The 12,990-nt window shown below is 39.0% G+C and overlaps 1 protein-coding gene and 1 long non-coding RNA gene across 2 annotated transcripts; both read right to left on the reverse strand.

Annotated features, from left to right (window-relative positions):
- Positions 1-176: 176 nt before the first annotated feature.
- Positions 177-1,247, reverse strand: LOC120292266. Its single transcript, XR_005550059.1, has 2 exons — positions 1,039-1,247; positions 177-962 (listed from the first exon to the last, which is right to left on the reverse strand). It is a non-coding gene; the product is annotated as an uncharacterized LOC120292266 (long non-coding RNA).
- A 5,110-nt stretch (positions 1,248-6,357) lies between these two features.
- Positions 6,358-9,629, reverse strand: LOC108959212 (receptor-like protein 7). The gene is made up of 2 exons (XM_039317526.1): positions 8,139-9,629; positions 6,358-8,057 (listed from the first exon to the last, which is right to left on the reverse strand). The coding sequence occupies exons 1-2, from the start codon at positions 9,627-9,629 to the stop codon at positions 6,492-6,494; spliced, it is 3,057 nt and encodes a 1,018-aa protein (XP_039173460.1). The 3' UTR covers positions 6,358-6,491.
- Positions 9,630-12,990: the final 3,361 nt, after the last annotated feature.

The following is a 12,990-nucleotide window of genomic DNA, read 5'->3' on the forward strand; positions in this document are numbered from 1 at the left end:
AAATGATGACGACGGTTGATTTTGATTTGTTACGCGATTTTTCAGGACATTTGGTGAAGTTTTTTTTATCTCTTGAGGAAAAAAAAATATCTTTCTTAGGATTTGACCTGACATTTTAAATGAAAAGTAAGAAAACTTATGTACTTACAGAGACGGATGAATATTACAGACAATTATTAATTTTCTTTGAGTATTACCGAAGGAGATAGTAGAAATCGGACTTCCAAGCCCTCAACAATCTTTCACATACATTACATATTTTTCCCTTTCTACATTCGGGCGTGCTAGGTGGCCCAGCAAATCAGCATGACCCTATTATGGTTTCAGACCTGATCAATGAAGATTCAAGCACATGGAATGAACCTCTAGTACTTAATACTTTTGAAGAAGCTACGTCGAATGAAATTTTGGCAATTGATCTCAACACTCACCCAGAGAAAGACTGTCTTGTGTGGACAAGAAATAAGACAGGAGAATACACAGTGAAGAGTGGTTATAACGGAGCCCCTACCCCTACCAAATCTGAGTTCATCAGAGCTTCCTGCTCTTACACTATGCCGAGATCCTTGTGGACTAGAATATGGTCTATTTCTATACCCCCAAAGCTGTGAATCTTTTTATGGAGCTTATGTCAGAATGCTATTCCTACAAGAGAGAACTTGTACAGAAGGCGAATCATCCCTGAACCCCTATGCCCCTTCTGTTCTACCCACATGGAAACAACAGAACACCTGTTCCTGCTGTGTAAATGGACAAAACCTATATGGACTGACCCTCGCATCAACATTCACTGCCAACCCAGCAACATCAGAAGATTCGATATATGGCTCATGGAGGTTTTTCAAGGAAAGCAAGGCTTACCGGAGCAAGAACTTGCCTCAACCGTATTTTGGAACATCTGGAAATCTCGAAACAAATTTATCTTCAGAGCAAAACCCCCTCAAACAGCAGATCTTGTCGACCTTGCACAAGAACATCAACGCAATTTCAGCAGATGACAAATCAGAACAAAGGCAAACCCTAAAATCCACAACGAACTTGGTCAATGGAAGCCGCCGGAGGGGGATGCGTTGAAGCTCAACGTCGACGCTTCGTAGCTCCCAAGAGAGTTCCTCTGTTCAACCGCCGGAATCATCCGCGACTCGAAGGGGATGGTGGTTGCGGGATTTGCTTGTGAAGCTAGGGCTTCCTCACCCACACAAGCCGAAGCCCTCTCTCTCTTGCACGGGTTGAAGTACTTGAAGGAAAAAGCTTATTCCCACGTGAAGCACTTCTCGACTCAACCGGTTAGATGGGTATGTGAAAGTAATAATCTGACTTTGGTTGAGATGGTGTTGGGCCGGGCCGAACCCCCATGGAATTTAAAGGAAATTGCTGAAAGTTGCCGAGACATGATGAATCTTTGCAGTCCAGTCCAGGTCTTATATGTTCCACGCGAAGCAAATCGAGCGTCTGATTGGGTCGCAAGGTCTCACCGTGCAAAGAAGCTTCCTGTTAATTGGGTGAGTCATCCTCCCCCTCCTCTATCGGAAATTATATGTTCCGAATTTTACCCATGGATGTCGTGTAAGACTTTTACACTCTTATGAATGAATGAAGTATCCTCTTTTCCGACCAAAAAAAAAAAAAAAAAAAAAAAAAACTAAGGCAAAGCAATTGTAGTGCCCCTTAAATTTAAATGTTTATTGGTAGAATTCAACAAAATTATCAAAAAAATCCTAGACCTATTACATTTGTGCCAATTTAATCCTAAACATGTTGGCCAATGAGGGTGAGGAGGCCCTTGCCCCGCCCAGACTAGGCAAGTGCCTAGCGACCCTTGCCAATGGCCAACGAGGGTTATAAAAAAAATGGAAAGAAAAAAAGTAGACAAAATTTTAAAAAATTATTCATGTCATCACCGGTCATGCCACATGAGATTTAGAGATTTGCTCAGCTCCCCGGAAAACTGATTGTTGGGCAAATTTATGATCTTGACCGAAGGAAGTATAATGAGAGACAGGGGAATGCTGCCTTCCAGTGATCTTGACCAAAGGAAGTACCGCGGATCTAGATTCACAAGGCTTAGAAGTTTTTCCCATCGGGGAATTAATTTCTGTTAGAGAATTGTGGAATAGCATAGTCCGTCTCAGATTCTCGGACACACTGAACGAAGGAACTGAACTTGTAAGATTATCTAAAGACAAGTCCAAATAAGTCAGCTTTGACGGGTTCTCCATCGAGCTTGGGGTCAATCCACTCAATCTGCAATTAGAAAATTCCAATCTCGACAATTTTCTAAGATTACCCATTGAATCTGGAAGCCTCCCTGAAATACTCGTGTTACTCAGCACCAGATTCTCAAGAGAACTATCCTCTGGAAAATTGGGCAGAGTACCCTGAAGAAGTTGGTTGCCTGATAAGGATCTGGAGTATCTGCAGCTGAAAAATTTTACTAGGAAACTCCCCATAGAACCCACAATAACTCAGACACAGAGTAGTTAGATTGGTGAATCTGGTAAGGAACTCAGCAAATGTGGTTGACAGGTTGTTGCCATTGATTTAAATGAATGACAAATGATGAAGATTCACGAGAGAAGAGTCAGCAGGATTAGAGAGAAAGCAATTAGACATGCCCAGCACCTCAAGTTTTTGCACTGAAGAGGACAATGCATTGCACCACTCGTTTCCCCGGGAAGACAGGTTGATGCCGTCAAGATGTCACTGTCGTAGCACCATGAGATTTCCAATCATGGTTTCAAATTGGGATTCTTGAGCTTTTGTGTATTAGTTCTAGGGAAATAAAGAAGAGAAAGATCAAGAATGCTTAACTTCCTCAACCGCGCTAACTCCACCAAAATCTGCCTGGAGAATCCAGCATTGGACGAGTTCAGATGAACCAGGCCAATGAGATTTGTGAAGCCAGACGGAATTGCAGAGAATTTGAAATTGTTGAAAGCCAAGTTTAGCTTTTGAAGATGCTCTAATCTAAAGAGACTCGATGAACCGTTAATATTGCAAGAGATTGATTCAAAGCTGAAGTCTAGTTCGATGACCTTTCTGTCCTCGTCGCACGTCACACCATTCCAAGGGCGAGCATTATGATTTTACATGACCAGCTTGGAAGATCGGGATGCATCGAATACAAGGTTATTTTTCAACTCAACCAGCAGCAATTCTTGATTGCCGAAACATAGACTAGAAGCCGGTACCAAATAGATTCCGAAGAAATTGGTACATATGAATGGCAAGAGAAGCCACAACAAATGCGAGGTTCTCGTTGAGTGCAATTTCGATACTATTTGACAGAGTTTGCGAGTTTACTCATGCAAGATGTGCTGATGTTATGGGAAGGCAGATGAACATGAACCTCCTCGTATGGGATTCCAATGGAGCTGTATTTGGTCTAATTCATATCACATCGTATCATTAATTTTTTGGTCCTCATGCGCGACTATCTTAAGTTGACTTGACTTGGATTGCAAATTCATTAAGCAACTTGGTTGAGCCAGTGCTGGCCTTCAGTGGTTCTTGACTGTGGATGCAAATTTTTCAATGATCTCGCTAACGTTGCCACATTCAATATCGACTTGAGCTACTTGACGGAGTAATATGGGCAAGTGTAGATACCACCGGAACAAATGGCGCACGAGTACTTTGGTAGCCCATTTTTCTTTTTGTTTGATGTTATCCTATACCTATTTCACAATACACTTTTCTGAGTAGGTTGCGAAACATCGCTCCCTCACTTACGCATCCTCACCTCAATGCCGAGAATGATGGAAAATGAACTCCATACCTCCCCATTTTTAAGTGGGAAAAGTCGCCACTTGAGCAATTCCAATAGTTATAGTTTTCTAGCCCTTGCTCCTTCATTTCTGTTGCTGTTTTCTTTCACTTTTTTTTTTTTACCCTACTTAAGACATTCACCTCAAAGTTGACTAGAGAATGCAAAATGGATATTTCTGTGGTGCTAAAATTCCGCATAAGACGGACAAAAATGGAAATTGTTCCGTGCGTTGTTAGTTAGTAACAACGGTAATAAATTTAATATTTTGATGATGAGTTGATTACAAACTAAATAATAATTTTTCCATCATCAAACTGAATAGTAGATTATCACTTACTTACATTTTACAAGCAGGTGCATAAATGTTTCTAAGTTATCAATGAAATATCAACTTTACCACTCATAAAACACAATATTAGCATACCACTTGTTTTTTTTTTTATTTGAACAAGGGGGGCCCATTTGTAAGTTACTAATTAAATAACAAATTTATCACTCACAAAAGCCAATAATATATTGTCACTTTTTTTGTGATTTTATAAGTGGCCGTATAAATGTTTGTAATCACCAATGAAGTAGAACCTTTACTATCCACAAACCTAATAAAAAATTACTACTTGTTTTGGTTTTTACAAGTAGGCACATAGCTGTTTCTATGTTGTCAATAAAATAACAATTTTACCATTAACAATACCAGATAGTAGATCCGCATCTGTTTTTAGATTTTGCATGTGGGCACGTAAGTGTTTGTAGGCAAGCATGGTAGTCCATTACCACTTGTTGCAAGTTTTAAATGTGGGAGCATCATTATTGGTAGGTTATCAATGAAAAAACAATTTTATTATGTATAAAACCCAGAAGTGGGCAGGTAAGATACCAATAAAATAACAATTTTACCACATTACCGATATACTCAAAAATAATTTACTACTTGATTTTAGATTATACAAGTGGACAGGTAGCCGTCTGTAAGTTGTTAATGAAATAATTATTTTACCATCCAAAAATCTTAATACTAGATTCTCACTGATTTTTTATAATTTACAAGTGAGTGCACGACAATTTAAAAGTTACTAATGAAACTACAAATTTACTATCCATAGACCCACTGGTAGATTATCACTTATTGCGTTATGATTGAGTTATGAGTAGTGAATACACAACATAATTGGAAAGCTACTAGAACATTGATGGTCGTCAGTTGCTAATACTGTTGCAAAATCAAGTCAATATACATGACCAGCAGGTAACAGGTTGCGCGATTTTACCACCGTTATTCATAATTTGTGGATGTTGCTACAAATTTACTGTTGAACGGAATTTTCTTGTACGGGCCACGGAATGCGAGACACTTCCTCGTGATTCTTAGACAACTTATTGTGAGCCAAAAAAAAAAAAAAAGTAGCACCGTCCTTCCCTACTCTCAACATTAGCAAAGCTTCCTCTTCTAGTTTTCTTTCTTCCACAGACGTCCATATGGAGTGTCCACGTCAGTTTGATCCCTAACAGCAAATCAACATTTTTTTTAACGGCATTTAATCCACTTGAGAAAAAAAAAAATCATCGCTGTAACTCCTCAAAATTGGACAGAGACCCTTTTATAAATATGAGGACCATTTTGAAGAAAAGAAAAGTAAAAAAACAATTTTGAATTTCAAGTAAGAGTACAGGGTTCTGATAGCGTCTTCCTTCTATCCTACTATATTTCATGTTTTATATTCTTCTAGTTACAAAGAGGATAAGTTTTGGACGATTCTACTGTTCCGTGAAATAAGGGATATGTGCTCTGAAAGTTCTAAAATTTACAAAAAAATGCAAGCAAATTCTAAAACTTGCTAAATTAGTACAATCAAGTCATTGTGTTAACTTCGTTCATTTAGATTAATGAAAAATGTTGACGTTGCCTTTTTTTATATTTTCTCTCTCCTACGTGGCGATGACGTGGCAAAAACATGGAACACAAAGCTAAAAAAATATTTTTGGATTAATTTTTTACTTTTTAATTAAAATTAAAATTAAATAAAATAAAAAGTATTTAAAAAACACCAAAAAAAAAAAAAAAAAAAAAAAAGAGCTAAGGGCAAGGGGGCAAGCTCTTGTCGGTGCCGCCCCCATTGCTGAGCTCCCAAATTAATAATCATAAGTTATTAAAACAATGTGAAATAATGCAAAAAAATAAAAAACACAAACAAAAACAAAAAGGTTGGTAAGTAGGCTCCAGTAAAACTTGGTAGCTCAAACAATCTTGTGATAAGTTCTTCATATTTTCTAACCATCGCCAATTATGGCTGGTGGGGGCTGCTGCCACTAAGTCCTCCACCCCTTCTCGTGCATCTCAGGATCCCACTTTTGTCGTCTACATTTTGCTTCCTTTTTGTTATTATAAAATATAATTAATTTCCTTTGATTTTAACATTATTGATTTGTACTTTTTGATAACAAGAAAAATATCATCTTAGCATACCACATCTAACATACTAGGAGTTATTAAGAAGAATTGGGTAGAGTTAGAGGACTTGATATCAATATATATATATATATATATATATATATATATATATATATTTGAAGGATTCAATTGCTCAAGCAACAAAAGTGTAAATACTCTATATGCAGATCAATAAACAAAACGTCTTTTTAAAGGTGATGGAGAATTATGAAGAGAACAAACAAAGGAAAATACTTTTTCTTGAGTTTAATAACTGAACCTTAGCTGAAATCTTCATGGACGTAAGTGTCTGAGCAATACTTTATCCCATAATCGATAATAAGCAAATCTCCAAGATTTGATTGACGCTAACGAACCACAAAATATCCAGAAGCCAACCACGAATCCAAGCGATATGCCCATGTAAAACCACTTCTCGCTATCATCACTGTCGCCGGCATTGCCTTCAAAGGAATCTGAGCGATTTGTTCCCTTGCTATTGGGATCTGAGCATTCTGTGGGTAGCGGTGGTCCACACAATCTGGCGTTGCCTTCGAAGGCATCTTTTGAAAAGGTGGAAAATTGTTTGGCTGCTGGAATGCTACCTTCAAGCTTATTGTATGAGAGGTTCAGGAAGGCAAGAAAAGTAAGATCTGAAAGCTGTTGGGGAATCGTCCCATTGAGGTCGTTCCATGAAAGGTCCAAGGACTCAAACTGTTGCAAGTGTCCTAGGGATGAAGGAATTGGCCCTGAGAATCCATTCTTTGATAAGTTGAGGAAATAAAGCGCTTTCAGATCCCCAAGAATGTCAGGTATTGGACCCTCGAAATCATTGCATGAGAAGTCGATTGAGGTGAAAAGAGTCAAGATCTTCACCAGCTCCAATTGCAGACCCTTGATGGTGACGCTTATCGTGTCCTGATGATAGAGTCCGGAAAGGAATGGATACTGGATACGATTCATGTCTACATGAGCCTTCATAGCCTCCCAAGTTGTGAGGTATTTAGAAGGCAGAGTGCCATTGAAATTGTTGGAAGATATGTCTACAATTTGAAGCATCTTCGAAGTGCCACTAGTCTCCGGACATCCAACCCCTCCATGGAACTTGTTGGATCGTAACACGAGTACACGTAGACTTGCAATGCTCTTCAATTGACATGGATACACGTCATCAATCTGGTTGTTTCCGACGTCTAAAACCTCCAGAGTTGTGCAATTTGCCAATGACTCTGGGAACTGCCCTCGTAATAGATTAGAGCTGAGATCCAAAGTCTTCAAACCACATGTTTCGGGGAAATTGATAATGCCACCGTTCAAGGCATTGTCTCGCAGATTTAATACCTTGAGAGACTCCATCACTAAGCAGTCAGGAATATTTCCCGTCAAATTATTATGAGATAGGTCGAGCACCTTGAGATATTCAGCATAGCAAATTGATTCTGGGATAGACCCCTGGAAATTGTTATTGGACAGCGAGAAGAATATTGCCACAGAAAGATTCGTACCAATAGCAGGTGGAATGACTGAAGTGAAGTTGTTACTCGAGAAGTCCAAGTGAGTGGCAAATGGCGGCAGTGGTAATGTTTGTCCACGGAGGCTGTTATTATGGAGGTCAAGAACATACAGAGAAGCAGAAGTGAGATCAAGCGACGGTGTTTCAATTTCTTTGAGCAAATTAGACGAAATATTGAGATACAGAAGATTTTGAAGCCCCCATATCCATTGCGGTATCTTGCCCTGAATCCAATTGCGAGAGAGGTCTAGATATAACAATCTGTGTTGCTCAGCAAGGAACTCTGGTAAAATCGTCAAATGGCAAGAAGCCAACTTTAAAGTTGTAAGGTTAGGGAATGAAGATGCCTAGGAAGCAGTATTTGTGGCATAAATGGAAAAACTATTGTAGGAAAGATCCAAATAAGAAAGATTTCTCAGCTGCTGAACCAAATTAATGTCGAATGAGCCACTGAAATTATTGGAAGAAAGCGAGAGGTACTTGAGCTCTCGGAATTCCCATACAGACTTTGGTAGTTCTCCTCCTATATTGTTGTTGCTCAAATCAAGCGTAACCAGTTTGTGCGGTGTAGCATTAGAAAATTCCTTCACTTGACCAGAAAATTGGTTGTTGGAAAGTTTAAGCTTCTGAATCAATGGAAGTGTGAACAGAGATGAAGGAATATTTCCTTTCAGTAAATTGAATCGCAGATCGAGAATAAGAAGACTCGAGAGATATTCCCATTGGGTTGAATTAATCGGACCAGTCAGATTATTGCGGGACAAATTGATTTGTGTCATATTCTTGGACTTGCTGAGGGATGGAATTGAACCAGTAAAATTGTTGAATGAGAAGTCCAGATAAGCCAGTTGCGAAAGATTGGCGAAAGAGCTTGGGATATTTCCATCAAAGCTGCAATTCACCAATTCTATTCGTGACAAATTTCTCAGATTACCAAATGATTCTGGGAGCCTCCCGGAAATATTCGTGAAACTAAGAACCAGTTTCTGAAGAGAACCATTCTCTGGAAATCTGGGCGAAGAACCCTGAAGGAGTTCGTTGAATGATAGGTCAATGGTCTGAAGTTTTTGTACCTTGAAGATTTCTTGAGGAAATTCTCCCTGCAGGCCACAATTACTGAGATGCAGAGTAGTTAAATTGGAGAAGTTGGAAAAGAACTCCGGTACAGTGGTAGACAGATTATTGTTGCCCAGTTTAATCACTGACAGAGAACGAAGTTTCACAAGGGAAGAGCAAGAATCAATGGGACCTGATAAATAACAATTCGTCATGCTCAACACTTGAAGCTTCAGCAGCGAAGAAGACAACGCATTGCACAATTCATTGCCCGTGGCTGACACGTTCACTCCATCAAGGTACAACTCTCTCAGCTCGATAAGATTCCCAACAAGCATCTTTAGATTTGGATTCTTGAGTTTCAGTGAAGTGAGCCCAGGAAAATAAAGCATGGATACGTCAAGAGTAACCAACCTTGTCAAATGTGATATTCCAATGGGAACCTGTCCTGTGAAGCCCGCATTTGAAAGATTCAGGTGCACCAAATTGGTGAGATTACTGAACCCAGGTGGGATCTCCAGAGACTGGAAGCGGTTGAAGGCCAAATTCAGCCTCCGAAGATACTTGAGTCTGAAAAGACTTGATGAATCGTTAACTCCGCCAGCAATACTCTCGTTGCTCAGATCAAGCCCCGTCACTTGGCCCCCTTCGCACTTCACGCCGTCCCAAGAATCATTGCTCTGATTCCATCTGACCAATTTCGAGGACAAAGAAGCAGTGAAGTTGAGGCTAATCTTCAATTCCAGCAGCAGCGATTTCTGATCGCTGGCGAGACACTGCCCCGAAACCAAGATCCTGCCTATGCTGAAGGGGTTGGTTTGCGCGAGTATTAAGACCAGCCATAGGAGGAGCCAAATCCTCATTTGTTTCTAGCAGATCAGGAGACACTCCTGTAATTGAGAGAACCAGCTGCTCTGAGTTCAGGAAACCCAAAGCCCATGTTGCGGCTAGCAGGAGGAGGAGGAGGAAAACAGGGGACGGTTCAGAGTGGGAACACGAGGAACAGTCAAAGTAAGCGCCTGCCGGAGGGGACGACTTTGTCAAATGTATCTACAAATCTAATAGTAAAATTAGCACTTTTAATATATATATATAAACTTTGCAAGAAGGCACATAACTGTTTGTAAGTTACTAATGAAATAATATTTTACCATTCACAAGCTCAATAGTAAATATATATCATAGGTGGTAAGCTATTAGAACATTGACAATCGAAAGTGCCCAACATAGTTGCACAATCAAGTTAATTTACTTAATCAATAGGTAGCAAGTTGGATGATTAAGTACTGTTATTTAAAATTTATGGATGGTGTTACAGGTCTACTATTGAATGAAAACTATTCTATGGGGGTCAAACGGAATGTTGGACACTTCTTCGTGATCCTTAGACGACTCATCATGACCGAAAAATGAGTACAGGTTTCCATGCCATTTTCTTCGGTCCGACTGTACAGGGCATTTTATATGATAGCTACTTTGCAATCTTCTCTTGTTTAATAATTTCCAGGCTACAAAGAGGATCAACTTTTGGACAATTTTGGTTGTGAAACACAATACGGAACATTGTTCCATGCTGTTGAATTTGTGTAAGAGTTGGCGATTGTAAAACCCCGTTGGTCGCAAAAATTGACCCGTGACTTGCTTGGTCTGTACGTTAGTAACGTTCAGTCAGCTTTTTTTTCTTTTTTCTTTTTTTAAGTACCGGCTTTATTTGATTCTTTGAAGTTAATGATTATTCTCTAATTTACCATCATTAATTTTCTTAAGCTACAAGCCTGTTAAAGTTACAAATTTTCAAAACAAAACTACCAACCTTAATTTGAGTAGCTTAGCAACATTTATCTTATTTTTCCAATTTAACAACCATTTCAATAGTGTATGAAATTTAATTAAGTCAAATACAAACATGATAAGCTTACACATAAGAGTTTATTATTTTTTTAATAAAAGTTTAGTAGCTTTAGGTTGTAGATTATCGAATTAATTGTTGATTAATAAATAATCATATAGAGGTTAGTAATTGAGTTAAATAAAGTTAATGATTTCATAAAAAAGGCTATAAGTTTAAATTCCATTGATAAATTATGGTTAAGAGTTGGTAAGGGTTTGTTTGGTAATTGGCTAATTCTTTGCTATTTCTATTCATTTGTTTTCCTGAACAAAAAAGAATGGAAAATTGTTTAATAATGGCCAAGGAATTGATTTGGAACATAATAAAAAAGTTGAAAAAAGTTACTTTTTTGTGTCTGGAAACAATTCTAGAAACAAGCCATTTTCTTTTCTTTTCTTCTTCTTCCACCTCTAGTTGGTTGCCTGAGCTCGGTGATGGCCATCAATTGGCTAGAGACATGGTCCGGCAAGCTTGTTGGCCCTTGGCAAGATTGGGCTTCGCTTGACTATGGCAAGGCTCCCTTGAGGCCGATGAGGTCGCCAGCTCTCTTCTCTGGCCAATTGTTGGCCATCACTAAGTGACAGCGACTGGCAAGAGGAGGAAGAAGAAGAGAAGAAAAAGAAGAAGAGGAAAACCTCAAAAATTATTAAAATATTAAAAGAAATTCTACGTCACAATTTTTTTTTGAGAATTTTACCAAACACATTTTTATTCCTTTTTTTATTCTAAGAATATAAATTTTATGCAGTTACCGAATGTGTTTGAGTACCCAGAAATTCATCTAGGGAGCATAATTAGAAGAAACTATTTATGAGTAAATTTTTTTTTTCTGATAACAAAATAGTTACACAATGCACCCTAAATTTGAAAAAGAGTTGATAATTTCTCTTATATTAAACTGAAAGAAAGAAAAACAGGAAGAAAAAGGAAAAAAAAAGGAAGGCACTAGTAAACGATGCAAAATGGGCGTTATCTTTACTAGGAGGTATAAAGAACAGTATAAAGGAAAATAAAAAGAGGGAAAAATCCGAAAAGATATAAAATTAAAAGAAAGAAAAGACAAAGTGAACTATAAGCACATTTAATTGATCCATTGTGTACGCTGGAAAAGTACCATATCCCCCCACCTCTAGTGGGCTATCACCATACTTTCATTCCTTGATGCAACTTTTTACTATATGTTATAGAAATGCTTATCTAACTCATATGTTGTGCACACTAAAAAAGTACCATGGCCCGCCATGTGACATCCTGAAAATTCGACTCTGTCTCGATAATATGAAATTATTGTTTCGTCGATGCGCCTATGGTCATTTTACTCTGAGTTGGCCACTCACGAGTTAATTAATCTGTTAGGTGAAGCCGTTAAGGGATATAAACACGACAAACTATAGAATTTGATCGGAAATCGACCGGTAAACACGTAATTGAATTACGGGTGATTCCTCGGGATTGCGAAATTCATGTCGAATGGTACTAACCTGATTTTCTATCGATTTTATACTCAGGACATGTATTTGAAACCTTGCGATTTTTACAACAACCGAGAGTCGCCTATGAGTCGGAGATGCACAAATATGGATAAAAAATTATCGACCACGGGTCAAACGTGCTAAAATCCCTAAACGCTACCCGATAGGTTAGATTGTACTAAAATCGCATTCGAGAAATTGAATTCCGTTTCGGGAATCGGACGTTCGAGCGTGTCATGATTCATTTTTAGGACATCATTTGATCTTTCGGCGAATTTTGGTCGAGTCTGGGATGTTTACAGAAAATTGATTTCGGCAAAAAAAGGAAAAACAAGGGAAATTCGTATGGGCTGCTCTAAGGGGATTTTTGGCTGCCCAAATTACTTTGTTTGTGAGAAAATGAAAGGAAAATAGCCATTGGAGGAGCAATTGGCTTTGAGCTGAAGACTTTAGGGGATTTTAATCATCATTTGGATATTTTGCAAGTCATGTGATTGGCCAAGCAATGGACTTTCATTTCTTCCTTTGTCTTTCCCAATTTCCTCCTCCCTCTCTTGCGTTCACCCTCAGCCGACCGAAGCCCCTTTGCCTCTCTCCTTCTTCACACTTCCTTCCTTTTTCCCTTGGTTCAGCTTGTTCCCTCCACCATTTCAGCCCACCCTTTTGTTGCTTCACCTCACGCCTACCATTACTTTGTCTCACCCCACAGCCCCGTCCCCCGAGCCGCCGTTCGCCTTGGCTGTTGTTCCGCCCGCCCGCCTTAGCCTAGTAGCCGCCCGTCTCAACTTCGAGAAACCTTAGCCGCCCTTAGTCCGTCCATCTGCCAGTTCAACCGTTGCCACCAATTCCGACTCCAGCGGC

This window comes from Eucalyptus grandis, chromosome 1, assembly GCF_016545825.1.
Source record: "Eucalyptus grandis isolate ANBG69807.140 chromosome 1, ASM1654582v1, whole genome shotgun sequence".
Classification (NCBI taxonomy): Eukaryota; Viridiplantae; Streptophyta; class Magnoliopsida; order Myrtales; family Myrtaceae; genus Eucalyptus; species Eucalyptus grandis.

Excerpts from the sequence above, each read along its gene's own strand:
- LOC108959212 (XM_039317526.1), bottom strand. The coding sequence starts at position 9,629 with ATGAGGATTTGGCTCCTCCTATGGCTGGTCTTAATACTCGCGCAAACC. Across the intron at positions 8,058-8,138 it reads GCTCATTCGACATTAATTTG|GCATCTTCATTCCCTAACCT; the intron begins GTTCAGCAGCTG and ends ACTGCTTCCTAG.